General features: G+C 30.2%; 1 protein-coding gene and 1 pseudogene across 1 annotated transcript; one reads left to right on the top strand and one right to left on the bottom strand.

Annotated features, from left to right (window-relative positions):
- Positions 1-5,168: 5,168 nt before the first annotated feature.
- Positions 5,169-9,619, bottom strand: LOC121214602 (MA3 DOMAIN-CONTAINING TRANSLATION REGULATORY FACTOR 2-like; annotated as a pseudogene).
- Positions 9,620-15,533: 5,914 nt separating this feature from the next.
- LOC107910479 (tRNA pseudouridine(38/39) synthase) lies at positions 15,534-22,816 on the top strand. The gene is made up of 15 exons (XM_016838332.2): positions 15,534-15,722; positions 15,814-15,873; positions 16,379-16,496; positions 17,639-17,711; positions 18,388-18,433; positions 18,649-18,759; positions 18,866-18,953; positions 19,914-20,010; positions 20,222-20,282; positions 20,389-20,519; positions 20,661-20,778; positions 21,056-21,179; positions 21,377-21,484; positions 21,585-21,659; positions 22,467-22,816. The coding sequence occupies exons 1-15, from the start codon at positions 15,639-15,641 to the stop codon at positions 22,508-22,510; spliced, it is 1,338 nt and encodes a 445-aa protein (XP_016693821.1). The 5' UTR covers positions 15,534-15,638; the 3' UTR covers positions 22,511-22,816.
- The last annotated feature ends 4,716 nt before the right edge of the window (positions 22,817-27,532 follow it).

The raw sequence follows: 27,532 nt of genomic DNA, 5'->3' as shown, positions 1-27,532 counted from the left end.
GTTTTACTCGCACTGTAATCTATTTTTTTTTCATTTTAATATAGCACATATTTCGTGTGTTATTATTAATTAGTTTCAAACTATACAGTTAATAATTTATTATATATTGTTTTTCAACACAACTCTATGTTCTAAGTATGTAGTTTCTACACGCATTTATGTGTGATAAAATTTCTAGTATAACCTTTTATATTTGAATTTATAATGACCATTTTTTAATATTTAAAATATAGTTTATACATTGAAATTAAATTTTACAAATAATTCGCTTAAACATATTCAAAAATTATATGTTATATATATATATCCAAATATTAATAATACATTACAACAAATTTTTTTATATTTTTATTGAATTATTATAATGTTAGTGAATTTAAACATCATTTAAATCTATATTTTTTACTTTATAATATCATGTCAAAAATAGATATTTTATTTTTTAAAAATATTTTTTAACAACAATTCTGAGCGGTTAAATGTTAAATTAAACTGTAATAGTCCGATTTCAGTGGTGTCGAAAATAGTGATTTTGGAATCTTGTTCTCTGATGATCAAGACAGTAAATATTATTAATTAATATTTATGAGTTAATTGTATTATTATATTCAATTTTGGTCTGACGAATTTGTTAATTGGATAGTTAGTTAAGGTACAAGTATTTTGACTCTAAAGTCAGTGGTGTTGGAAAATAAGATATCAAGACCTCGTTTATTAAATATTTACAGAGTTATTGTATAAGTTAATTGAATTCTGGATAGGCAATTTTACTGAATTAGTGACTAATTAAGGTACAAGGATTAAATCGTAAAATAAAAAAAATGTTAAAGTTTGGTCCTTCAATTTGGTAAGATTTCAAGTTCGTTTATCATAAATTTTATATTTTTGAGATCATGATAACTCAATTTAGATAACACAAGTATTATTTCTCAAAACTATTAAAGTTTCAAAATGTTGCCATTGATGATTTTGTGAAGTTCTTGATGTTATTTGGTTAGATTTGAAGCTTAGATATGAAAAAAAAAACTAATTTGTAAAGTGAAATTTGTTAATTTTAAACATAGGGACTAAAGTGTAAATATTTTGAAATTGATATAAAATTTTTATAAATATGGACAATAAAGGGTCTTAGAAGAATATAATTGAGATTGATTTTGAAATCAAAACTCAAATGTGAAAATTATGATAGTTTTGATTTTCGAGACTGAGTTGGTTTCACGAGTCACTCGATTATTAGAAGAATATATAAAATGGTTGATTGAGTTGGTTTCACGAGTCACTCGATATTAACTCAACTATAAAATTACTAAGATACCCTCACTTTAAAGGGCAATTAATATTATTATAATAGTATTTTTCATCTTTTCATATATTTACATAATTTTCGAATAAAAAAATGAAAAATATTATTTGAGAACCAATAAATTCATATAAAAAAACCTTTTGCCGCTCCACTCATAATCATTTACTAATACATATTTATGAATAAAATATTTTCGTTAACTTAAAATTGTGGGTAACATAAAATATTGACAAAATATGAGTAACAATTGCTACAGTATTATTGGTGACAAATTTTTATTATCATATAATTCGTATTCTATTTGATTTTTTCATATCATTCGTATTTTATATCTAATTATTATTATCCACACAATTACATTGAAATCTGCATAAGTGGATTAGAATATTAAGCTTTAGATTTATTAATAAATTTATTTTGCTTCAATCATATTAATGTACTAATTTATTTTTTTTAATAAAAAAATATTTTAAATATCGTGTAATATAATGAGTAAATTGATTATGGATATAAGTTTAGGTTTGTAATACTGCAAATTTTCAAGTTTTATTTAATTATTTACAATAAGTATTCATAAACTTATGATTTATATTTATACAAATTATTTAAAACTTAATTACATCATGATCATAACGTCTGAAACATTGGGCGCATTAGTTAAAAAAAATATATTTTTTCAACAGAATGATTAATTGTTGCCATTCGACACATTGATGATACTCAAAAATACTATAGAAAACATTTCATTTTCGTAAATAGCTTACAACCCAAACCATTTTCGTAATTAAAATTTTTATATTATTTTGATAAAAAAAAACCCCTCAATATTTAGAGTAATGAAAATATATATTTAAATTCTTTTGCGACAAGTAATCTGTCAAATCTAAATTCAAATATAAGAAAGATATGATCAAAATAAAATAATAAAATAAAACATTTATATACATATATTACAACTTCAACCTAAATTTTATTTTTATGAGTATTTTATATTCGAGATTTATTTAATTTTATTATTTGATATTTGTAAATACTTTTTATATGCATATATTAAATGTTTTACAAAAATAGAGATAAATCTAAAACAATACATCGAAATAGATCGATACTTGTACATACCAATATCAGTAGAAAAATAATACATCCATCGATATGATATTGACTACCTTATGACGTAGTAAAAATCACATTTATTTTTTTGTTTCCTTAAGAAAATTACTAAAGTCAAAATCTAATTGTTTGAGACCCTAATTGTGTTTTTTTATTTCCTTAACTTGTGAAAAAGTATTTGTGTCAAAAGAAATTTAAATGAATGGTGGTTGAATTTCACCATAGAATCATTAAAATGTGAAAGGAAATTAAATGTGTGACACAAAAGTTATTTGTTGATGAAGTCTTAATTCGATTGACATCGATATTGTTGTCAGTGCAGGAGGATATGGGTTGAAGTACGCTAAAGTGCATTATTCTCTTATTTAAGGGTTGGGGAGGGACTATAGATAATTCTAAATATTGTATAAAAAAAACATATATAATCGCCTATCATATCAAAATGATAAACTACAAAATCTTTAAAAATTGCAAACTTTCAACAATTAAAAACATTTAATTAATTAATAATTTGAGCAAAATTTTAGAATGTATGAATTATTTCTAATAAATCATCTTAACTTTTTTTTTAATTTTCAAAAAAAATTGTATATGTTAGGTTAATTTTTAGAACAATAAATTATTTAATGGGTTAATTAAAATAATGACTAAAATATATTTAAAAAAATTATATCAAAACAATCTATTATATAATGATTTTATTTCATCATTCAGAAAAAAAATTAATGAAAATGTCACTAGGGGATTGAATGCTTGAAATTTTAGTAGTTGCAATCAAATGTCATCTTTTATATAAGTCACTTTTTTTTATGATACTATAAAATGGATTTTATGTGCCCACATTTTAACATACCGTCCATTCTTTCAAAAATATTTTTTTATACTTACCTACATATGCATCATGTCTAAATATAAAAAATCTCTAACGTTAATTTTATATTTGCATATTTTAAGCATTTAATTTTAATATTTTTTTTCTCACAATCTTAAAGTATGCAATATATTCAGAATATTACAAATATATTATGTTTTAAATCATTTATATACGATGCATGGATAGAAAAATTAAATTTATTTTATAAGTAATTGAGAAATCCTTAAACAAAGAAGTAAAATGACTTATCCGTTAAAATTGTAAATTTAATCTGAAAATTTCCCACTAACAACATCTCCCCATTCCTAGAAGCAGCAGAAAGCAACTAAAAAGAAAGAAATCCCACCAAAATCCAACTAGATTTTGAAGAATACAATATATTTTATGATGAAGAAAATAACACTTCTCCTCAAAATGCTTCCATTTCAATACTATCCAATGAGAAAGAGCACTTATGGTAGATTACTCAGGGATGAAGTCAAAAAATATTTTTGGAGGGATCAGAATTAAATTATATATTTTTACTATAGTAAAAATATAATTTTATTATTTTAATAGGCTATATATTTATAATTTTTAAATGATTAAATTAAATTTTTATCATTTTTAAAGAGGCTAAAGTGCAATTTTAATATTATTATAGGTAATTATGATAAGCATTAGACCGGATGCTTGGTTATTTAAATCCCTAAATGATGTTGGAAGTAATGAATAATTGTTTAAAATGACTTTGCTTCAATATGTTAATAATTAATTACTCAATTAATGCTTTAAAATGGACTGTGGGGGATATCTCAACCATTCATTACTTCCCTCTCTTCCCCTTTATACAAGTATTTCCAATTTAATTAGCTATAGGGATTAGGGTAACTAGTTAGGACTAAGCTAAGATCATTATACTAATTAATTAATTTGTGCAACCAAATAAATTTTGTCCATACTTTTTCCCCTTTTAAGATAAACAAAAATATAAAACCAATTCCAACATAAAGATAAGGTGAGTGTTTCAAATAAAATAAAACTCATAATATGGTCATAATATGGTTTAAGCTTCCATAGGAAAAAGAAAAGAAAAAAAACTTCTTTACAATTAGAGGTGCTCATGGGCCGGGCCCAAAATTTTTTGGCCCGTGTTCTGTACCCAAGGCCCGACCCGGCCCAAAAATTTGGGCCTAAAATTTTGTCCAAGCCCGGCCTGGGAAAAAATTCCTAAGCCCGAGCCCAGCCTGGCCCAACCTATTTTTTTAATAAACACTAATTTTTTAATAAAAAATAAAGTATTTTAAAAATATTTTAAAAATATTTTAAAAATAAAAAAATAAAAAATAAATATTTATTATATTCGGGCTGGGTCAGGCCAATCCGGGCCAAAAAAGTGGTGCCTAAGGCCCTGCCCATTTTCTAAACGGGCCTCATTTTTTGCCCAAACTCATATTTCAAGCGGACTGTTGGGCTGAGCCGGGCCGCCCAGCCCATGAGCACCTCTATTTACAATTATTTAAATCGAAAATCCTATTCAATATTTAAGAGAGTTTAGAAAAAATATTAGATAAAAATAATTATAAAGTTGAGGTTAATTTTTTGCTTGACATTCAAATCCTGAGCTCAAATCCAACTTGTTCTCTAGTCATGTAAAATTATAATAAAATCATTAAAAAATATGTTAAATTATCTATATTTAAAATTTTAAAAAAATTAATAAAAATATATTAAATTATTAAATACTAAATTATAAATAGCATATTTTTTTTTGTAAAAAATTAAAAAAAAAATAATATGGGTGAACTTAACACAAATTTAAATAAATTCTTCACAAATATAGGTAAACATGGATAAAATTTGAAGCGCTTATTATGAGTTAGACTGGAGTTAAGCAAATTATTGCAAAACAAATCAAATAATAAAATTATAGTTTGCCGTACAAATCAAGTCAGATCTTGCTAAACAAAATGAAATAACATAAAAATTGATCTACCTAAATAAATAAGATTAACAAATTATAGGACAACCAAAAAACAAAAATAAAGAAACTGTTCCAGAGTAGCAAGTCCAAGTTCTAGAGTTATTTTTGCACTGAAAATGAGCAGATTCCCGAAGGTCAGCTCTTTCAATGCAATGCAACAAAAATGGGATTCTGAATGTGATAACAATCTCCAACATTCATTTGGTGGAATTTGACATGTTGGGTCTTGGAGTTGAGCAGAAACTGAAGTACCAGGAACATAACTACAGAAGCTGTAATGGCAAAAAAAAAAAACATGCTGACTTCAACAATAATGCAGTGTGTGTCAGGCAAATGTTTAAATTTAAGTCAATTCTTAACTTATTCTCTGCAATACCAGGGCACAGCTAGAAGGAACTCAACTTCCCTGTAAACCTACGAGTGATTAATTTTAAGAGTAAAAACAATTGACCATGTCAGCTCTGATAGGAGTGGAATGATCGGGATTAATAAATTAGAATCAAAATTTGCATTCAACCTATGGCTCATGCAAACACCTTCAAGACGTGGCATTTGGGATTCAAATCCCAACATCATAACCATTTTATATATCTAATGTTATATAAAATGGGGTACAGCAAAGGATGAGAAAACTTACTCGTTATTATTGGCAGGCCCCATTCTCTTTACCGTTTATGGAATTGCCATAATGAAATGATGAATCCAACCATCCGGTAGTCTTTGCTTTTTCAACATATGCTAGAAACTGTTTTCGGGCATCAGGCACATCAAGAGCCAAGTCATCAAGTGATTCTTCTACCCTTGAGAAACCCTTTGTCATCTGGTTCATGGTTATGAGCCCTGAGCCAAAACAATGTGCAAGCAAACCCCAAAGTCTATCATTCTTTTTCTCCATAACCATCACCATTGCTTTCTTTACAACCTCGTGGTGGAAGAATGGCATGCCTAACTCCTTTATGCATCGATAAGCTTCCCTAATGTCTCCTCCGGATTCATATTCCTCTAACAGCTTTCCTATTTTGTGTTTCACATCTTCAACGGCCCATCCCGGCCTACTGCTACCACCACCACCCCAACACCTCAAGATTCGCTCTCCTGAAAGTCGAGCCTTTAGCAATGACTTTGCCATTTGAAGCACTTTGCCCCCAATAGAGTCCGTCCCCAGAAATTGGCTACCGACCTCTTCTAGGTGTTGTGGGGCTAAAACTTCATCTACCACTGCTCTAGCCAAAACATAGCAAGATCCTCAACAACAACTGGATTATCTAGAGCAGTGTCATCGGCAGATGCTATCAACATCACAAACCCATTTACTACATCATCTGCAGGAAAACATAATGATGATAGCAAAACAGAAGCCATTTCTTTCTCCCTGTTCTTCCGATCCATTGCTAAAGTTATCAACCTTTTAACAAAGATAGCATTCAGTTCACCTGAGGAAGTTCTATTCTCTGCTTCTAGACAACTAAAAACCTCCGAGATATCACCAGTCAAAAAATATTCTTGAACAATTGATTGAGACTTCAACTTGAAAGTTCTAGTAAAATTGTCTTCCAATAATTTTTTTCTGGGCTCCAATGATAAAGACCTTAAAGATGAAGCACACAACCATCCATCAGATGTAGCCTTAGAAATCAAAGACTTCAGTATCCTCTGTGCATTTGGTATGTCAAGGGACAAATCCTCAATTGTGTCAATCATCCTATCAAATCCCTTTGTAATTTGACTTGAGTTTATCAGACCTTCTTCAGCTACTTCCTTGAGTAGATCCAGTAGTCTATCTTCAGCTTGTCGCCTTTCCATTGCCATAACAAGTGCTCGTTTAACTATTTCATGGTGGAAGAAAGGAACTTTCAAATCCTTGATGCATCTATAAGCCTCTTTCTTGTCACCACTCGTTACATACTCTATCAACAAGTTGTTTATCCTTGCCTTTACATCCTCAACTGTTTTCTTGCTAACCCTCCAGCGACGCTCAATAATTTCTGCATGCATAGGAGCTGCTAGATACCCTTTCTCAGCTCTTTCCAAGACTTCCACCCCCTTTGAATCTTTAGGTAAGAGTGCTATTTGTTTTTTAAGGAATGCAGGAGGGAGTATGTCATCAACCACAGCTCGAGCTATAAACAATGCAAGAATATCAACTGTATCCGGTATATCTACAATCAGATCATCTGCAGATTCCACCAGTTTACTAAAGCCTCTGTAAACCTGTGGGGCATCAATTACATCAGCATAGAGTGCAGATAATAGAACAGCAGCCATTTCTTTTTCATGGTCATGCCTATCCATAGCCATAGAGACCAGCTTTTTTACAAAGTAATAGTTGTAGCTGGGCAATGCAAGTTCTTTTAATTCATTGGTAGCTGAGTCAACATCATCAGTAGCAAAGTATTCCTCCACTATTATTGTCGCCTTCTTTTTAAACGCATCAAAATCAGGTGCTGATTTTCTTGCATTTGGATGTCCATATTCCTGCATCGAGCATATTTTTCTTCATTTTTTCCAATCAAACTGAAATTGGAATCCCGAAATAGGTCTTAATCATTCTCTAGTAATTTGAAATAACAAAAAGATCGAACAAGAACAAAAATCCAGAGAAAGTAGAAGGAACATATGTGGACTAACAACCTCACTGCTATCGTAGTTTGGGTCATTTGGGTCAAGAGCATAACTGGAATCAGTATCGAGTAACCCTCCCCAAGTTCCTTTACCACCACAACCACCTTCAGAATGAAATTGTTGAACAAGATCAATAACAAACTAAACAAATGTTATAAGATAACAAGCCAGAATCATTTTCTGTTATCACAAATGTTTACAGGATTAGGTTTCAAACATGTTATTGACTTTGGAAGAAAAGAACATGCTGTTATCATTTTCAGAATTGGCATAGAATTATGATGTACAAGGAGCGTCTCCATCATATAAACAGCAGTAAAGATTTGGCACTATGTATGCTAAATGGCATAAGCTTTAACATTAAGTTGATCGGGATTCCTTACTGCTCATTTCACTATTGCCTAATGACTGTTTTGGGATGATATTAGTTACCTTTCTTAGGACGACCATCTATTGGGGAACGTGACTGCCTATCATGGTTAACGGGACTTCCTTTGCCATGGACCTGTGTTGACCTTGGAGATTTTGAGGAAATGTCACTCCCTGAAGCAGATTGGATAATCTCCCGGCGTTCATCTGATATAAAACCACCAGTGACGTTCATTTTATCCGATTCTACTCACCACTTTCCACTTATTCCTTCAAGTTTAAGAGCATAACCCACCATTAAACTGCATAGACTAAAAGAGATTGGAAATCAGAGTGCTAGGATCACTGCCTATCACACTTTCATAGGTACCAACCACATTCTACAGCAATATCGATGTTTCATTATCTCACATGCATCTTTTAATATCTCGATCCACTTCATCAAGTTCTGCAGAGCTTAGTGAAGAGAATTATAGAAGTTAGCAGTACATAATTTGAACAATTCTCAATATTCTTTCAAGAAGAGTAATTATTCATTTAAGTTGCAAAAAAGAGTCGATATTTGTTTAAGGCAAGAGTCTTGGACTAATTTCTTTATAAAAATGAGAAGCGTAAATTCGCAGAGAAAATACAATGAAATTTATGCACCTGGAATGGAGTATCTCTTATATTATCCGGATTTGAGATGACTATCGAATATGACTACCTGTCTAATATAGATATTTGAGAGATCATATCCAATAAGCATCATAGAATATGTGTCAAACATAAGTATTGGATAACATAGATCGAAACGAAGTATATTTATTACTGAAAATATGTTTTATTCAACCATACAGTCTTACAAAGACGGAAAAATGAGAAAAATGACACTATAGCACGCACGTAATGTTGAAATCGTATGAAAAATAAACAATAGTAGAGAAAAATCCACAAGTAATCTTCATCAAAACCATTAAATTGATTCTTAAAAACATTACTTAGTCAGTTCGAACAACATCACACAAACAATCTAATCTTGAAATATATATTTAGTAACGATTAACATCAATTTCAATAAGCAGGAATTTTGAAATCATTGTAACAAACAATCTAGCCTTTAAAGTATCCAAAATTTGGATTCGATTACGTAAATCGATCAAGAATTTAGATAAAAGAAAAGAATCATTACTTGCAAGCAGAATTCGAAAGGAAAAGCAAATCAAAGGCACTGAAAAAGTACCTTTCGCCGGAGCGCCGTATCACACCGGCGGTCCGATTCTCCTTTTTTTTTTTAAAGAATTTTTTTTGTTAAGTAATTTTATTTCTCGTGTGTGTGCTTTTTTTTTAAGTGATTTTTCAGGTTTTAGTTCAAAAAGAAGAGAATCGGTTGCAAAAAAGACGTTGAAGTTCCGTTATGGACGGACGGAGATCTTAAAAAGTGTTTGGGGTTCAACCTGTTGAAACGGGATGAATTACAGCGGTTAACTCGCCGCTCTATTTGCTCAAATTTCATGGTTTTTACTTTTTATTTTTACCCAATGCGATTGCCATGCCACGTCAAATAGTAAAAGGTCTAGTTGTAGAATCAACCCTAGTACTTGAGTACATTTATGAATTTAGTCCCTCTCCATATCAAATATGGTTTACTTTATTTATGGATTCAACTAGACTTGTCCATGGCCTGACCGAAGGCCTGTTCAAAAAAATAAGAGAATTTAGGTAAAAACATAAGGCCGAAAGATGAATTTGGGTAAAAAAATAAGACTTGTTAAAAAAATGGATTGAGGCTTATGTAAGGTTTTTTGGCCCAGCCTAAATTTGAAAAAAATATTGATGTTTTTCCACTGTTTTCTTATTATTTTTCATTGTTTTGCTATCATTTTACTATTATGTAGCTCCTATTTTGTTGATATCGTTTGGATATTGTATAACTCTTGTTTTATTATTAATTTTGCAACTATTTTAGAGATATTTGTTTGTTAACTTGCACTTATCTTAGTGTTATTTAAGTATATAGACTTTTTTTAGTTTATTTTCAATTTGTCAGGAAACATTTATTTTAATGTTTTTAGTTTTTTATGAATTATATTTAAAAATTATATAAAAAAATAAAATAAAGAATTTTAATATGAGCGGGCCAGACCTGAATTTTAGCATTTTTATCCGAGTCAGGCTTGAGCAAAAATTTAAGCCTGTTTTTCAGGTTGAGCCAAGCTCGAGCCTATCAACCGGACCTATAATTTTATTAGGACCCAAACCCAATCCGACCTGATCCATGAACAACTCTAGATTCAACATGTAAATCTAATTAATAATGATGTTATAATTTTTTAATATTATTTTTTTTGATTATTCTAGCTAAATTGATTTCTTATATTTTTACTATATCAAAATAAATTATTATTTGTATCTATTTAAATTCTTTATTTCAAATAAAATTTTAGTTTATTTAAAGATTTATTACGTACTTGAAATTTTATTACACGCGTATGTATGTGAAACTAACCATTTAAAATGCAAATACTTAAAAATAACATATAATGAATAAAATACGTATAATTTGTAACTAATAATAATAACAACATATATGCAATTTGTGTGAAATAAAAAAAAAAGTCATGAGTAAAAAAAATTAAATAATATATCATATTAAGAATAGTAAATGCACTTTAATGTTTATAATGATATTTTTATTTTTCTATAACACGTTAAAATATTATCATGTTGGTGAAAGAAAAATTCAGTGTAAAAATTTAATTATAAAAAGCATTATATTTCGTTGTCTTGTGACACAAACTCACTCAAATGCATTATCAATATACTAACAATGTGGGTGAAAACTTTAGTGTCATAGTATTAAAATGTACAAAAATAATCAAAATGAGCTTTTGTCGTAGGTTTTATGTATGTTGATAGCATGGGTTTAAATCTCATCATTTGTGATTTTTTTATTGATTTTATTTAAAATGTAAAAAGACAAATGGGTCTTTGTAAAAATATAACTTATTTCAAATGTATAAAGATAATTTAGTATTTTTTTCAACCGAATTGATGTTTAGTTGACTCGTACAAACTAAAGAAAGCCCAATACCTACGATTTCTTGATCAAATTAGTCCCTCTAGTATTAGATGGATCAATTTAGTCCTTATATTATTAAAAAATATCAAACAAAGTCAAATCGTAATAGAGTTGACATTTATTGTTTAAAAAAAAGTTTAATTCACGATTTGGGCCTAGTATACTCATTTTACCACTTTGATACCTAAACTTTTTTTACCCAATTTGGTACCTAAAGTGTCCCTCTATCATGGTTTTTAGTCCAAAAAGTGATCTGAGGTTAAAAAATTTCAACCAATTAGAGAATGCCATGTAATGAGCTTTATATTTTCATAAAATATATTACTTAAATAACATTTTTTATTCAAAAAATATATTTATTAAAATTAACTTGAATCAATAACATTATATTTTTTTTGATTAATTGGTTTCTCACGTTCTCTTTTCCTCTCTTTCTCTCTCTCCTTTGTATTTTTATTCATTCCTTCTTCCCAATACAAATAACCATAGCTAAAATCTTTCTCTTCATTACCACGTACACATATTCTTATCATAAGTACTATCACTATACATAAAAAAAAACATAAAGTAAGAAAGGATTTTTTTAAGGCATTGTTTGGTCAATCTAAACATGGAAAGAGAATCTTATAAAGAGGGGAAGAATATACTGAAATTTTAAGACAATTTGATGATGAAAAATACCTAGTTTTAGTATTGAAGTTCGAGATTTATTTGTAGATATTTATAAAAATTTAGTGCTCTTTTGAAAAAAAAATGTTTAAAATGAAAAGAGGGGTTGAAAACAAGAGAATGATTAAATTTGAACTTACGTGACTATCGGTGAGCGGTAGTTGACAGTGAAGCATGGTAGTCGACAGTAGCCATTGATGTTGGAAATTTGAAATTTTTTGGATTTAACTTGAGTTTTGGTTTACAACTTTAAAAGAGGATGATTTGAATTTTAAATATTTTAAATTAATTAAAGTAAATGTAAGTAATAAAATTTTAATTAAAGGAAAATGTAAATAATTTTGGGTTTGTTTTTGTTTAGATGACTGTGAACAAAAATATTAGAGAACCTAGTTCTTCTCTTTTCTCACAAGAAGAATAGGATGAAAACCCAAAAAATTTGTTACATTTTTTGGGTTAAAAACATTTAGTTATTTTATGAAATTAATGAATATTTTTTTATACTTTAATATATATTATGATCTTTTTATATATATTTTTTCTATTCTTTATAATTTTTTAAAATTGAATATAAATATATCATAAAAACACATTTTTAACACCACGTGGCACTCCATGACATGTTGCCAAATTTGCTTGGAAAAGTAGCCTCTGGTTTCCTTTCATTCCTACAAAGCACAAACTCTTATGAGATTAATTTGCCGCTGAATATTTAGTTCCCCATGATAGGCCAACAACCATCACCACTCACGACTTGATGAGCAACATGTCTAAGTTGCAAGAGTTTCCACACTTGATGATCAAAACATTAACACCAGCAAAAGGCATTATTACCTGAAAACTATGCTATAAGATTAAAGCAACCAACATGTTTTAAATATAGAGATGACTCTATCAATGCCAGCCTTTGTCAATGAATCAGTCCATCAATCGTGGAACATGACAGAATTGAAGATTAGAAAAGAAAAAGATTCCATGGGAACAACTCTATCAGTTCCACCAAATTAGGATTTACCTATTCTTACAAGAATATGGAGGAACTTTCTGGAAAAAGGAAATTATAATCAAAATCATTAGAGTGTACCAGCATTTCATGGATAGATCATTAATTTGTAGCAACACAAATAGTTTGATGACATTTCCAATGTTTGTTATATGTTCAAAGATGTAGGCAACATGGTCTTAATAAAGCAAAAACATAAGAACAATTGAATCTTAATAACATGTTAGTTGCCAAAAGCTGACATTGTTAAGGAATGTTAAATGGGTTATTATATTTCTTTGTTGTTGAAGATGATCGAAAGATTGAACAATCACAAACAACGGAGATTGCTACAAGTAAACAACCAAAACAAAATTCCTAGTATGATCAAAATCAAGCAACAACAGGGGCTCAAGTTCACAACAAATAATCAACAACATCAGGAAAGAAAATCAATCTTTCATTCCAAGAATACAAACAGAAGCCAAAAAGAAAAAAAGAAAATCACATGACTTTGGACAAGTTCAAAGACACAACATGCTAGAAATTTTGTGGTACAAGAAAGGAAGTTATGGTGCAAGGAAAGAAAATTAAAATAAAAGAAATAGATTTGACACGTGATTTACTGTCCTTAATATTTTAATTTTGCCTCTAGGATATGACAAGTGTTAAAACAACAAAACAAAATAGTGAAAATAGCATGATTGAGTTTTATATTTAGGCACATTGTGTTTTTTAATCAAAGAATATATCACTTGGTACATAATTTGTCCCACAAAGTTACATTTTTCCACAACATTACAATTTTTCATAAAAGAAATGTTTATTCATTATAAGTCTTTTTTGGAAGTTATATTTATTCGAATAAACTTGTTTAGATTCAAATGAAAATAATAATTATATAAAACATTTATTCGCACCATCTTTTGGGCTTATGCATGTGTACATAAAGTCTAATTAGTCAGCTCCCTTAGGCACTCAACTCAATTATCCAAGTTATAATGAATTCAATATTTAAATTCTTTATATTTTTTATATGTTAGCAATGTGTGATTACTAACATTGCAAACTACTAACACAACAGTCAATTCCTACAACCGTAAGCAAAACTAACAAAAACCCAAAAAGCAAACTCGTACAATAAGGTAAAAAAAAAAGAAAGAGAAAGAGGGAAAAGCACCTTAAAGTGGAGAGGAGTCCCTGTGTTAGGGCCAATGCCTTATTCATCAGTGCAAAGAGCAATGAAACCTTCAGATGTATATTCAAAGCACACCCATTTTTAAAAGAAAACAAAATCTAATCTTGGAGAAGGCGAGAAACTTGCCTGTGGTGGAGTCATGACAATGATGACGAAAGTGTAGCGTGGTTAGAGTAGAGGAGGTGGTGCCAGTGAGAAAGGGAAGATTTTAGAAAAGGGAAGTGTTGATGCAAAGTTCAACAAGGGAGGAAGGAGTGGTGGCTATGTTGAGGCCGGTTCACCTAAAGAGATGGAGAGATGGAACATGAACAAGAGGACAAGCTAACTATTTGAGATAGTAATTGCTCAAAGTAACTTCAGGGTCTCGAGAGTTGATCCCTTCTTCATCGTTAGAAAACTACTTATAAGAGGGATCCTCTTGTCCACTGACATGACGTGATTGGATAAGTATTCAATCCCGCCAAATGTGTAAAGGATATTCATGAGCATAAAGGATTGTATCTTGGGATCTAATCTGTTATGCCTCCAAATAGTACAAGGTAGTTATGCCTAAATAGACTATAGACTCCCTACCACATCGAGAATGTGCTCACACTTGAGAAATGTTCCCACCTAGTGCCCAAGCTTGATAATGGAAGGATGTTGCTCCTGTAGCCTAAACGAGTGGTCAACTAGGGTATTGTGTCAAGTGGAGTCAAAGGGGAAGTCAATCCCTTCTACCTTGCTAACATATTTCCAAGTAACGGAGAGGTATAACAGGAAGATTAGAGGAAGGGAAGGAGTTTCACGCATAACATGACTTATCGAAAAAAAAGATAAGTAATTTTATAGAAAAAACAAGCCCTTTTCAATTAACTAAGAAAACATTTCCTTCGACCCATTTCATTTTACTGAACCAAACATTAAAAAATTGCGAAAAAGTTTTCTAGAAAATAAAGTTAATCATTCAAACAGACCATTATTTTCAAAATTTGATGCATCTAACATATTATCCCATATGTAATGCCATGTCAGTTTGTCATTTTCACATACTCACAAAAAACCAATTAATAGATTCAACCACGATAATGTATATTAAGACTAAAATTTCGAAATTAAAAACATATAATGACTAAGAATGATCTAGTTGGAGAACAAGGGCTAAGTCTCTAACTTTACCCATAATATAGAGCTAATAGTAGAATTTAACCAAATAGATTTAACTGCTACTTTTTTTTCATGACTATATTCTCAAAATTTGAGAAGTACAGGGACAATAATTGATCAAATTAAAGCACAAGTACTAAATCTACAACTTATGCAAAGTACATGGTCTAATGGCAGAATTTGACCTAAATAAAAACCCTTATGACATATTTAAAAGGAAACTGAAGTCCAACACGCCGTAGTTTTAGTGCTGCTGTAATTCACTTAGAACAAAATATCTATTGAGGGAGAAATAAACGGAGCAAAACAGCAACGATCCATCAGCGGCGGGTATTTTGAAAATGTTAAACGGAATAAGCGAGTCCGGCAGTGATGTCGTGGGTAGCTTCATATCCCAACTACAGGCTTTCCAAAATAGAGTGAAGGTTCTTCTTGCGTTTCCTTTTAATTTTTTTTTCCTTTGCTCGTCAATTTTATTATCATCAATTTTTTTTAAATAATTAATTTATTAATCAGGAATTAGAGGCTGAGAATTCAAAGCTATCTTCTCAAATCTCCAAATGTTGTTGCCATAAGGTCCATTACGAACTTTGAAATTCTTTTTTTCTATTTTGTTTTATTATAATTATTATCTGTAATTTGTGCTTCTTCTGCCATTCTGTATATTGAAGAATTTGCATATTTGCTATTTTTTTAACAAAATTTATTTTATTAGTTAAATAATCAATTTGGTGCTATACTAAGGGTAATGCCTGCATAGTCTTGTCCAGGAAAGTTCAACTTTTACTACTTTTTTAAGTGGAGCTTTTTTTTTTTGGGGGGGGGGCATAAAAACAAGTATTAGAAGTAATCGAGTGGTAATTTACGATTAAGCTGCCTTTGATATGCTTGTAAAAGCTTCCTGGCAATTGGGAGTGTGGCATGAGATATATATGCCATATTTGCTTTATGATTCCCTACACCTTGCTGTGCACATTTCGTAATTTTTAGCTGATCAAAAGGGGGGGGGGGAAGAGGTTTTTGTTCTAATACTTTTGATTAGTTACCTATGAGACTATAAGTATTGGTTGGTATAATGCAGACAGAGGAGATGCAAAATGGTTCTGATGTTGAAAGCTTTAAACAGGGTGTGGAAAGTCAGAGAAAAAACGCTGGAGGTGATAAGACCAGAAAAAAGAAAACAATAGAAAGAAATCCAGGTTTTTATTGACTGATCTTAAATATCATTCTAGTTTGTTGAGAGTGGGAAAATCCTCAATGGATTACTCATTGTGATTTAAGTAAAAGTGCAATGTCTTTGTGTCAAAAGTTTCTACTTTATCTCAAATGTTACTTATTTCGTTTAACAAACAAGCTTTCAATTTGTATAAAACCACAGCAAGAAAATTGTGGCTTTTCAATTTATGAAAAATTTTCTTTGTGGTCCGATAGATGTCCTCCACCATACATGCTTGTATTCATGTTAAATGTGAGATTCATAATTAAACCATCTAACTAGTTTATTAGAGAAGATACTCCATAAGTGGTGCTGTTTCAGTGGTCAAGTTTAGTATGCTGATAAATGAAATGATATAGCAGAAAAGGCGGGAGTACATATCTACATTTCCACCTATGGGTTGATGCGTTGTTAATAAAGGATATGGAAGAAAATAATGAGGGACTTACCAAAGACCACAGAAAATAAATAATCCCCTATACATCATGTAACCTCCAGATTCAGACAGGGCACATCACTTTGTTATGCCATCTGGATCTGGTCATTATTCATGTTATTTCTGACAAGAATTTTAATGCAATTTAGCTATTTTGAATTAATCTTCTTGGTGTTTACTTCTTCGTTGTATTTGTCTGGTTCCTATGATTGTTCTATAGTTACTTCCAGTTTGAAGTTTCCTATGCAGCTATCTGAAAATAAATAGCAGTTGCAGATTTGATGTATGCATTGGATTTGAAAAGAATAAAACTGTACATATCCGAGATCTTATATTCACAGATCCATATGTGATTATTGCAAATATATATGCCATAGTTCCTTTACTTTTGCTTGCCAATCATCATCAGTTTGATTCCTGAGATATGAAATTGGAGACATGCTGCATTAGCATGCCATATTTCATGAAAATGCTGCAGAGCTAGTCTGCTATAGAGCAATAGTTACTCACCTCCTCTTCAATTGCACCATTTTAACTATGAAGTATATTACGCCACTATCCTATTAGAAAAAGTTTCCTTGATTATGTAATTTTCTTTTGCTTAACCTTGCATATTTTCTTAAGAAGTATGACATTTTCATTAGAAATCTTCTCATGTATCAAATTCTATCATCTCTCTTTCTTAACAGGTTATGATTTGAAAATTATGACTCACCATTCCAAGAGATATGTTGCTTTAAGAGTCATGTATTTTGGTCAGAGGTATGCAATTTAACCATAATCCGTTGTAATGTTGCTTGCTGTCAATAGCAGATTTCCTCTTCTGTTACAAGTTTATTGTCAAAGGAGAGGAAAAGGATAATAGAAAATAGCAATTGTGTATTTATGGTAGAAGAACTAGTTTTATTAGCTGCACTGTTATTTCATGTAACTTAGTTCAGCCTTCATACCAACCAGACATGGTCACCCACAGTGATGATTTTATGCTTTACCTTCTTACTAGGGCAGCATTCGTTCAAGAACTGTAAAAACATCTAGACTTAGGTCCCCTACATAGTATGTATTTCCTTTAGTAAATATTGCTACTTAGGTTTATCACCTGCTGGCATTTTGACAAGATTGAGACTTCGAATCTTGGACCGAGTATCTTCTAGGATCAACATGGCCTCAGTTTCATTATGTAAGATTTTTATTAAATAGCAACCAAAGGTTAATTTAAGATAGTATGAAAACTAAGCCCTTCTGATACATAGCCTCTGTAGGCTAAGTGAGATTTAATTTTTGGATCACTGGGGACTCTTTTCTTTTCCTTAAAAGTCTTCTCCATTTTATCATTTGATTCTATAACCCATGATATTTTAAAAAGAAATTAAAATTTATAAATTGTAAAGACTATAGAAAGCAACAAAGCCTTATAGTTCCAGGTGCTATATGACAGGTTTTATGGTTTTGCTTCAGAAGCACAAATGGATCCCACTGTTGAGGTATGGTTCTTAAATGTCTTTTTGAAATTTACAGATGATGAATGACAAGTCCAAGATTTATTTGAATCTTTAAAAAAATTATTCTTGAGAAAAACAGAAATTAACTCATAGTATACTTGACCTTGTATCAGATGTGCCTTATACAATTGTTTTTGTTGAATGATTCTGTTAGTTTCTTTCTTGGATGTACTTTCATAATTCTAGTGTTCATACAGTCTGAAATTTTCAAAGCACTTGAGAAAACAAGGCTTTTAGTTGGTGACAGGAAGGAATCACAGTACTCAAGGTGTGGCAGAACAGATAAGGGGGTGTCCTCTGTTGGCCAAGTAAGTTGATCACTAGAAGAAGTTCTTTTAATCTAACTGTGATTTTGAACCATGGTTTACCCTTTAACCATTTGAATGCTAAGAACATGGAAAATGCTTGGTGCAGGTGATTGCATTGTTTTTAAGGTCAAACCTCAAAGAAACTGATGGAAACCACAAAATTTCAGGAGAATTAATTCCTGAGGCACAAATTGGTTAGCCACTTATTCTATATCTATCCTGGAGACTCTAAGTTCTAGGAAAAGCTTTATCTGTAATTATCATTTGATATTGGTGATTCATGGATTTTTCTTGTTCCATATCCTTGAATTCTATTATTTTCTGGGTCCTATTACAAATTTGCAACTGAACGTGAAAAGATTTTATTTTAACTAAAAAGGCTAGCAACATATAGAATTTTAGGATGAACAATTTTGGTTTGAGGATAAATCAAACTGTTTAAAGAGCTTTGAGTTTTTAATTTGTCACCAAATGTCTTAACCAGTCTCTCTTGTTCATAGAGAGAACTGGTTAAACATTTGGGGAAACTAGAAGGAAAAATGTGGGACAAAGTAGTGCTGAGATGGAATAAAATCCTTGTATGTAAAATACTTCAGGTCAATGAGAGGGCTAAATTATGGAGTAATAAAGTTCTGATACCATAACCATCCACATATTCTCACTTGTGCTGTCAAATTCTCCCGAGTAATTTCAGTAATGTAGGGTATGATGCACATGCATAATAAGGGCAAGCTGGTAGAAAACTCACAAGCCTCAGGAAATAAAATTTCTGATTGAGATTAGAAACTAAGTTTGAATAATTCTTTAGTTTCTGCTTGCCTGATAATCAGATCGGTATTATATGTTGGTGAGTGATTGCCTAATCTGGAACTTATTTCAAACTTCAAACTTCAAACTTCTGATGATTAATAAGCCTTTCCCCTTCTTACTGGAACTTATTTCAAACTTCAAAGTTAGAAGGTATGCGAGCTTGGTCTCTTCAAGAAAAACCAAGCAGACATGAAGAACAGCACGATGCATTTTCTAAATGGTTTTAGCAATTTATTAGCTTCAGCTTCGTTTAAAAAATTGTGAACACAATGACAATGAAGTTTAAAGGAACAAAATGCATCTTTGATTGTAACTTATGCTGTTACTTTTTGATTTTTTGTCAGAAGGAGAAATTGATTATGTGAGAGTACTGAACCGAGTCCTTCCAAGTGATATTCGAATTTTAGGATGGAGTCCTGTTTCAATTGATTTCAGTGCAAGGTCTTTCTAAAATTTTAAAAAGTTCATTACTTTTTTACATTTTGAAGATGATTTAGTTTACAGAGGATATTTAAAATCTAATTCATCCTTGATGGATTTATAGCATCCAGAACTATTGGCTCAGTGTTATCATTAAAATTTTCTTTTTGAACTTGTTGTATTAGTTATCTACTAATGGGTTAAGATGATGCAATATTGTCTGTCACTGCAGGTTTAGTTGTTTGGCTAGAGAATATAAGTACTTCTTTTGGAGAGGAAATTTGAATCTCTCCGTAAGTAACTTTTTTACATGGATCCTGAGTTCTGACCATCTATTGACTTTATGGGTTCTCACCAGAAATATGAGACAGTAATGCAATTTTTTTTATGTATCTCCAGGCTATGGAGAATGCAGGAAAGAAATTTCTTGGAGAACATGACTTCAGAAACTTTTGTAAGATGGATGCAGCAAATGTACACAACTACAGGCGTCGTATTACACAGTTTGAAATTTCTTCTTCTAATATGAGGTGACTATCTATTTGTTCTGGTTGATTCAAGTGAGATTATATATGCTTATTTCTTAGGCAGAATGGTAGATTCTAAGTGTCAATTTTAAAGTGCCATGAATATGTTTGAAGAAGTGGATAATCATCTGTTACTACTTGCAGCTTTGAAGGCGGTCAGCTTTGTGCTATTAAAGTTAAAGGTAGTGCCTTCCTGTGGCATCAGGTGCGGTGCATGGTTGCTGTGCTATTTATGATAGGCCAAGGTCTTGAATCAGTTGATGTGCGTGACAGTTATTCTCTTCAACTCTTTGTTTTCAGTCTTTGATAAATTGCTTTGCTAGGTCAGAGGTGGAATTAAACAGACACTGGAACTAAATAGCCTTCCATCAAACCGGTCCTTTTTCCTGAAATTGACCAGCATGATACCTGATGCCGAACCCTAATAAATATGCTTATTTGTTTATTTTTTACATCTTTCTAGAGTGTTATGCATGCATCTTAACCTTTTGGCTTGAGTTATATTCACATCAAGTGACCTATCAATAAATTTTGTGTAGGTGATAGATATATTACTGGACATTGAGAAGACACCGAGAAAACCTCAGTATGCCATGGCTCCAGAGACCCCATTGATCCTTCAATCCTGTGAATTTGAAGATGTCAAGTTTATTTGCTCCTCAGGTGCATGATACACAAAACAAAGCACCTCATTTCTTTGACTCATGCTGAATATAGGATATTGATTTCTATGCTACAATTTGCTGTGACCTAGAAGAAAAGAAGAATGTTTGCAAATTGCATCCATACATCACTTGCACATTTGCTAGGCAACCATTTATGTTTGAAATATTTGAACTATCCTGCGGTTTTATTTGTAGATTCTGGGCAAGCACTTCGTATACACTTGGAAAATGAGGGTCGAGCATACCAGCTTCAGTCTGCAATTTTTCAAGAAGCTGCTCTGAGTTGCTTGCCTTTAGCAAAAGGTGCAGAAACCAAGTTCTACCATATCATCTCTATCTAGGTCTTCCTTTTCTATTTGTCTGTGTTGATATATCTTGCTGAAAGAGCTTTGACTTTTTTCAGACCAGAGCTTATTTAATGATGGAACAATCAAGAAGGTCACTTCCCATATTTCTCTCTTGTGTCGGCCAACTGAGCGTAAGTGCTGCTACACTTTGAGCTTTCATTAAAAATGCCCATCATTGCTAGAAAATGAAGTTACCCTGTCATTGTTCATTTCCATCAGGATGTTTAGAAAGATGTCATTTGATGTATTTATTACCAACAAAGAGAAACTTTTGTAGGAATTTTCAAAAGTTTGCTTGTAGATGATGACAGTTCAAATTGTGCCTCATCTAGAAATTCGAGATGTGCATGATGCTCATTACGAAAAGTTCGATCAATGCCCGAGGGTTCGCACCCATAGGCATGCTGAGACACTTTCCATGTTGAAAACTGTTTTATTAGAAAGGCAATTATCCCTGTAGTAGACATGTTAGTCATTAAAGAAATGTCTGTTTTGGAAGAAATGAATGGCTTCTACTGTAGGAGTCTCTATCATCTTAAATACAATCTCTTCGTTGATAGCTTTGGGTGGCCCTCTATTCTTTTTATCTGCCTTTGGTCTTTCCTTACATTTGAAAGTAAATGCTTGACGGTCAGTTCTGTAACGAGGAGTAGAATATAGAAGTTTGATGGCTTAATTATTTGAGGTTTTTTATGGTAGATGTGTTGTGACTGACTCCAAAGTATTAACTGAACCAAATTTTGGGGTGTCGAATAGTAAAATTGATTTAAGCTTTCAGCAATTAGCTACCGATAACTCCCATGCATTTTCAAGAGATTGTGGTAGTCTGTATTTGTACTTGCCTTCTTTACGCTTTATAGAATGCAACTTGCATTCTGTATGTTTTTCTTCAACTTTTGCTAGTTAATTTTGACCTAAACCTAACTAATTGTTTCCAGCATCATACGAAGAACGACGTGGCAAACTGAATTCAAGAAGATGAAAATGAAAAAGCATTTTGGCTAATCATGTGGAGTTGAAGCCCTGCATTGTCAACTCAGGTACCCTTCCCAGTTCACATGGAAGTTTTGTACGTGTATTAATGAAATGAGTGGAGACTTTATAGTTTTAGTTGTCTGTACTTGTGTCAGGGAATATCTTATTTTACAGATGAGTGAATTTTGGTCGTTATATAGCTTTTCCTATTGAGTTATTTTATCGAATAAGCGTGCATGTATGCATATACACGCTCGTGTTTAGATGCATGTGTACTCAACGTCTTCAATTGATCATTATCTTAATAGATTTACCTTGGCTCCATAACCATTGAAATAGTCAACAGGGTCAGGTTATCTTTTGGTCTGTTCCTTTTAAGTTAAAATATTTAATAGTCCAAAGAAATATTCAGAAATTCTAATTTTCTGCAGCATTTCAAATCTAAGAATGTTTCTTCTTGACCGTTTTTTGTGCAAATTATAAGCCACCCCAACAGGTATTTTGCACACCCACACGCCTGTGCATGCATACATGTGGTACGTGCATCCTCACCGAGATTGTCTATCTCAACATCATGTGCCTTTACTGAGCATACATTAGTATAGCTTCAGCTTATCCCTTCCACGAATAACAATACGTTACATTCAGGCTCAAAAGTCAAAGTCCTAATGGTCATAAATGCTATTGATGGGGAAAATGTTGATGTTTATCATGTATACAATTTCAATGATATTCACATGAAATAAGCTAATTATTTGGTACACGTGGGAAGTTTTTCTATTCCACAAGCAAACGAATTGAGATTTTGTCACATATCTTATTCATATAAATATTTAATTTTTTAAATATAACTTAAAAATACCTTGCGGAATTAAAATTTTGTACCTTTAATGTATCAAATAATTGTTTTTAACCCAACATTTTTTTATTTTTAAAGCGTACATTCCAACAATGCAAAATTATAGTCATTATTTCTAAGGTCTTTTTCTAATTAATATTTTTAACATTTGACTACTGATAAAAAGAATACATATAAATAATGTCAACATCAAGAAGGACACTGACTTTTGGACATGCGTCAAATTGGATATATGGCAACCAAAAATGCAACACGCAATCTTATAATGCATGTACTAAAATAAGAGAGTTGTTGGAACTGGGTTGAACAGATTAAAGAAAAAATTAATTAATATATTGATTTGAATAAAAGAGTTAATTTGATTTATGAGTAAATCACTTTGAACTCATTAAATCGCAATAAAAAAAGTTACTTGGCTTGAAGGTTGAATCAATTTTCATAAATATTTTTTTTATGATTTTTTAATATTTATTTGATTGAAACTAAATTGAAGATTGAACTGTGATTACAAAACTATGGAAACTGAACTTAAATAAATATGAATGCTTCCGAGATCCTTGAAAACAAACTGTAAGTCATTGCAATTTTGTCACTTAATTTTTAATATGTTTTTATTTTAGTTATACAAACGTTAAGTTTTTAATACAAGTCATACCATGTTTACAATTTTATTTTGGTCATCTAACTTTTAGGTCGATTTCATTTTAATCATTCAAGCACTAAATCTCTAATTTCGGTTGATTATACACGTTACATTATGCTTGCACCCAACTTCTAGGTTACTTTCATTTTGGTTGCTCAAAAAAATATTTTTTAAGTATTGATTGAGGTAAAAAAAATTAAAGATTAAGGATTAAAGTAAAAGGTAGTAGTAACTGAAATAATGCATTAAAAATTTGTCAAATTGTAATTGTTTACCCCCTACAGAAAGTTTTATTTTTTTCAATATTGAAATTTTAAATTTCAAAACATAAAAATCAATTAAATAAAATATTCAAAAAATTTATCCCTTAATAATGTCAGTTGATTTGTTTCTATAATATTGATATTAATTAAATTAATTTCCTTATAAAATTTAAAATTTTATTTTATGTTTTCAAGTTAAAATCAACTTATCTTTAATAATTATCTACGAAACTCAAATTTTTTTAGATTATACCTAAGCTAAAAGCAAAGAGGAATCTTTACAATTAATTAAATTAATTAATTATATCTTTCATGTCAAACAAAATCCAAAATATTTTCATCACTTTTTTACCCAATCATTGAACAAACAATTAATTTAATTAATTTCAAGGATTTTTTCTTTGTTTTTAGTTTAGCATGTTAAATTCGAGACTATATAATCAAAAGAGTTTAAGTTTCATAGACAATTATTAAATATGAGTTATTTAAGCTGATTTCGTTAAGGAAAATTTGGAAAAATAAAATAAAATTTTAAAATTTAGAAAGAGATTAAATTAATTTTAATATTATAGTAACAAATCAATTGATGTTATTGAGTGATAAAAGTTAACAATTTATTTAATTGATTTTGATGGTTTGAAATTTAAAATTTCAATATTGAAAGAAAAATAAATTTAGAATTTTTGACCATGAGATAACTAAGTACAATTTGACAATTTTTAAATGTATTGTTTTAGTGTCTACTGCTTTTTTACTTTAACCCTTAATATTTTTTTACCCTTATCAATACTGAATATATATATATTGAGTGATCAAAATAAAAGCGGCCTAGAAATTATGTGATCACAACGAAAGTGTAAACATAATATGTACAAATCACCATTAGAGATTCAACACTTGAGAGACTAAAATAGAAACATCCTAAAAGTTGAGTGACGAACTAGTAGTTTACCCAAAACTAATTTATATGAATTTTTCTTTGCCATGCCTCCAAATTTACATTATCTTTCAAATTGTCACTCTTAGGAAGGAGTTAAATACGATGGTGTTGATCATGTCATTGGGGGCTCTTGAGCTTAGTTACAACTGGCTTTTGCTCCATTGCAAGCGTTTTCTTTGTTTTATCAAATTCTTTGATTTTTGTTCAAATTTCTTTCCAATGGCATTTTCCCTCTTCTCCTTTATTTTTTCCGTAAAAAGTTGAAAGGTGTAGGAAACACTAGGATGTAAGTGAGACATTGCCCCATCGTTGCTGGTAAGTTGTTTGATTCGAACTAGATTCAGTAATTATCAAGTTGAGATCGAACTTGAGCAGCTCGAGCTATCAAACAAGCCGAATTCAAGCTTAATAATACTTGACTTAAACGGTTCATGAGTCTTATCTAGTTTTTTTATTATATATTTTTATATTATTAAATTATTATATTACCCATAACATATATTATTAACCCTAAACTTAATTCTTGAGCCGAATTTGAGCTCAAGTTCAAGCTTAAGTACAAAAATTGGTAAACGTGTTAATTGAGCTTGAGCTCAAGTAACTCTATTATATATCAAGTCGAGCTCCAGCTTAAAAATAAATCGTTCATCAAGCTTGAATTGAATATTGGGCTCCAAATTCCGAGTCTAACTTGAACTCAAGCTGTCAGGGCTCTACTCGATTACATTGAATTTTTAATTAATAATAGTGCAAATTAGTATACATAACTTTAAACTATAAGGTTTGTCTCATGAATTCATTCAAATGAATACACTCTAAAGAGTTTACGTGAATAATGAAGAAATTGACATTTATTTATTTATAGTGTAAGTGCGAGTTATATGAACATTCTCTAGTCAATGTAAGATTTATAGTATAAATGCTTGAATGGAGATGGACATATGTCAAAAACTTGCAATGTGAACATAAAATTTATTTCTTTATTTAGTCGGAACCATATAATAAAATATATGATATAATATATATATATATAAATGAAAAGTGTGAGATATGAATGTGAAAAGAATAGTACAAGGGCTTGAAATGGAGACTAACATGTGTCAGAAAATTATAATGTGAACATAATTTTTATTTTCCTATTTAGCCAAAACATTGTAATATAAAACATATAATATATTTATATTATATATAAATAACTTCAAATTATAAGTCATCTCTCGTTAATTGCTTCAAACAAAGAAATTCCAAATAACTTAATAACGAAGAAATTGACACTTGTTTATAGTGTAAGTGTAAGCTCAAGCCAATGTGAATTTATAATTTATGTGCTGTTAAAAATATTATGGAGGCCTTTGTATTGTGAGTTGGATTGCCTTTTACTTCCTCTACTCAAAAAATGGATAAATTAGTCATTATACGTTAGATCAAAGAGCAAATTGATCATTTTGTTAAAAATTTCATCCATTTTTACTGTTAAAAATTGATCCCTATACGTCAGCAAGAGGTACATGTGGCACTCCATGTATTATTGTTCAGTTATTCCGTCAGCCATACTAGTTTTTAATAGTAGAATTGGATGAAAGTTTTAATAGAAAGGATCAGTTTCCTCTTTGACTTAACATGCATGGACTAATTTTCTCAATTTTTAAATAAAGAGAACAAAATACAATCTAATTCCTAATATACATGATATTTATTTCCTTATTTAACTATAACCTTGCAATATAATATATATTATATAAAGTAAGCTACACTAACAATACTAAGAAATATCTTATTTTCTTATCTGATTCACACATCATAATTTTATTATTAATAAAAGATGTGGATCCACTTATTAAAAAAAAATTACTTCAAAATATTTAAAAAAATCTGTTTAAAAATAAAATATTAATTTCATTTAAAAATATATTTTAAAAAATAAAATAAAATTTAAAAACTATTTAAAAATTTAATAATTTTAAGTCATAATTAAATTATTTTTAAAAAAAAATTAGTCCATACATATTTTTAAACAATTTTTTAGAAACATTTGTAAAATCATTTTATAAATATTAAAAATTTTAAGCAAAATTGTTTTTTAAACAATTTTTTTCCATATACAATTTACTACCAACAAATTATTATTTTTTTAAAAATAATTAAACAAGTTTAAAAACATAGTTAATAGAATTTAAAAAATAATTAAATAACATTAAAACTACTTAAAAAAATACTAATAATTGTTTTCAATAACAATAACAAAAAATTTTGTTTCAATAAATATTTTGAATACTAATAAAAATTTCTCTATCTCAACTAATAAAAATAAAGTGTTAAAAATA

Source organism: Gossypium hirsutum, chromosome D02 (assembly GCF_007990345.1).
Source record: "Gossypium hirsutum isolate 1008001.06 chromosome D02, Gossypium_hirsutum_v2.1, whole genome shotgun sequence".
Taxonomy (NCBI): domain Eukaryota; kingdom Viridiplantae; phylum Streptophyta; class Magnoliopsida; order Malvales; family Malvaceae; genus Gossypium; species Gossypium hirsutum.
The sequence above is the reverse complement of the archived record's forward strand: the minus strand, read 5'-3'. Positions and strand labels throughout refer to the sequence as shown.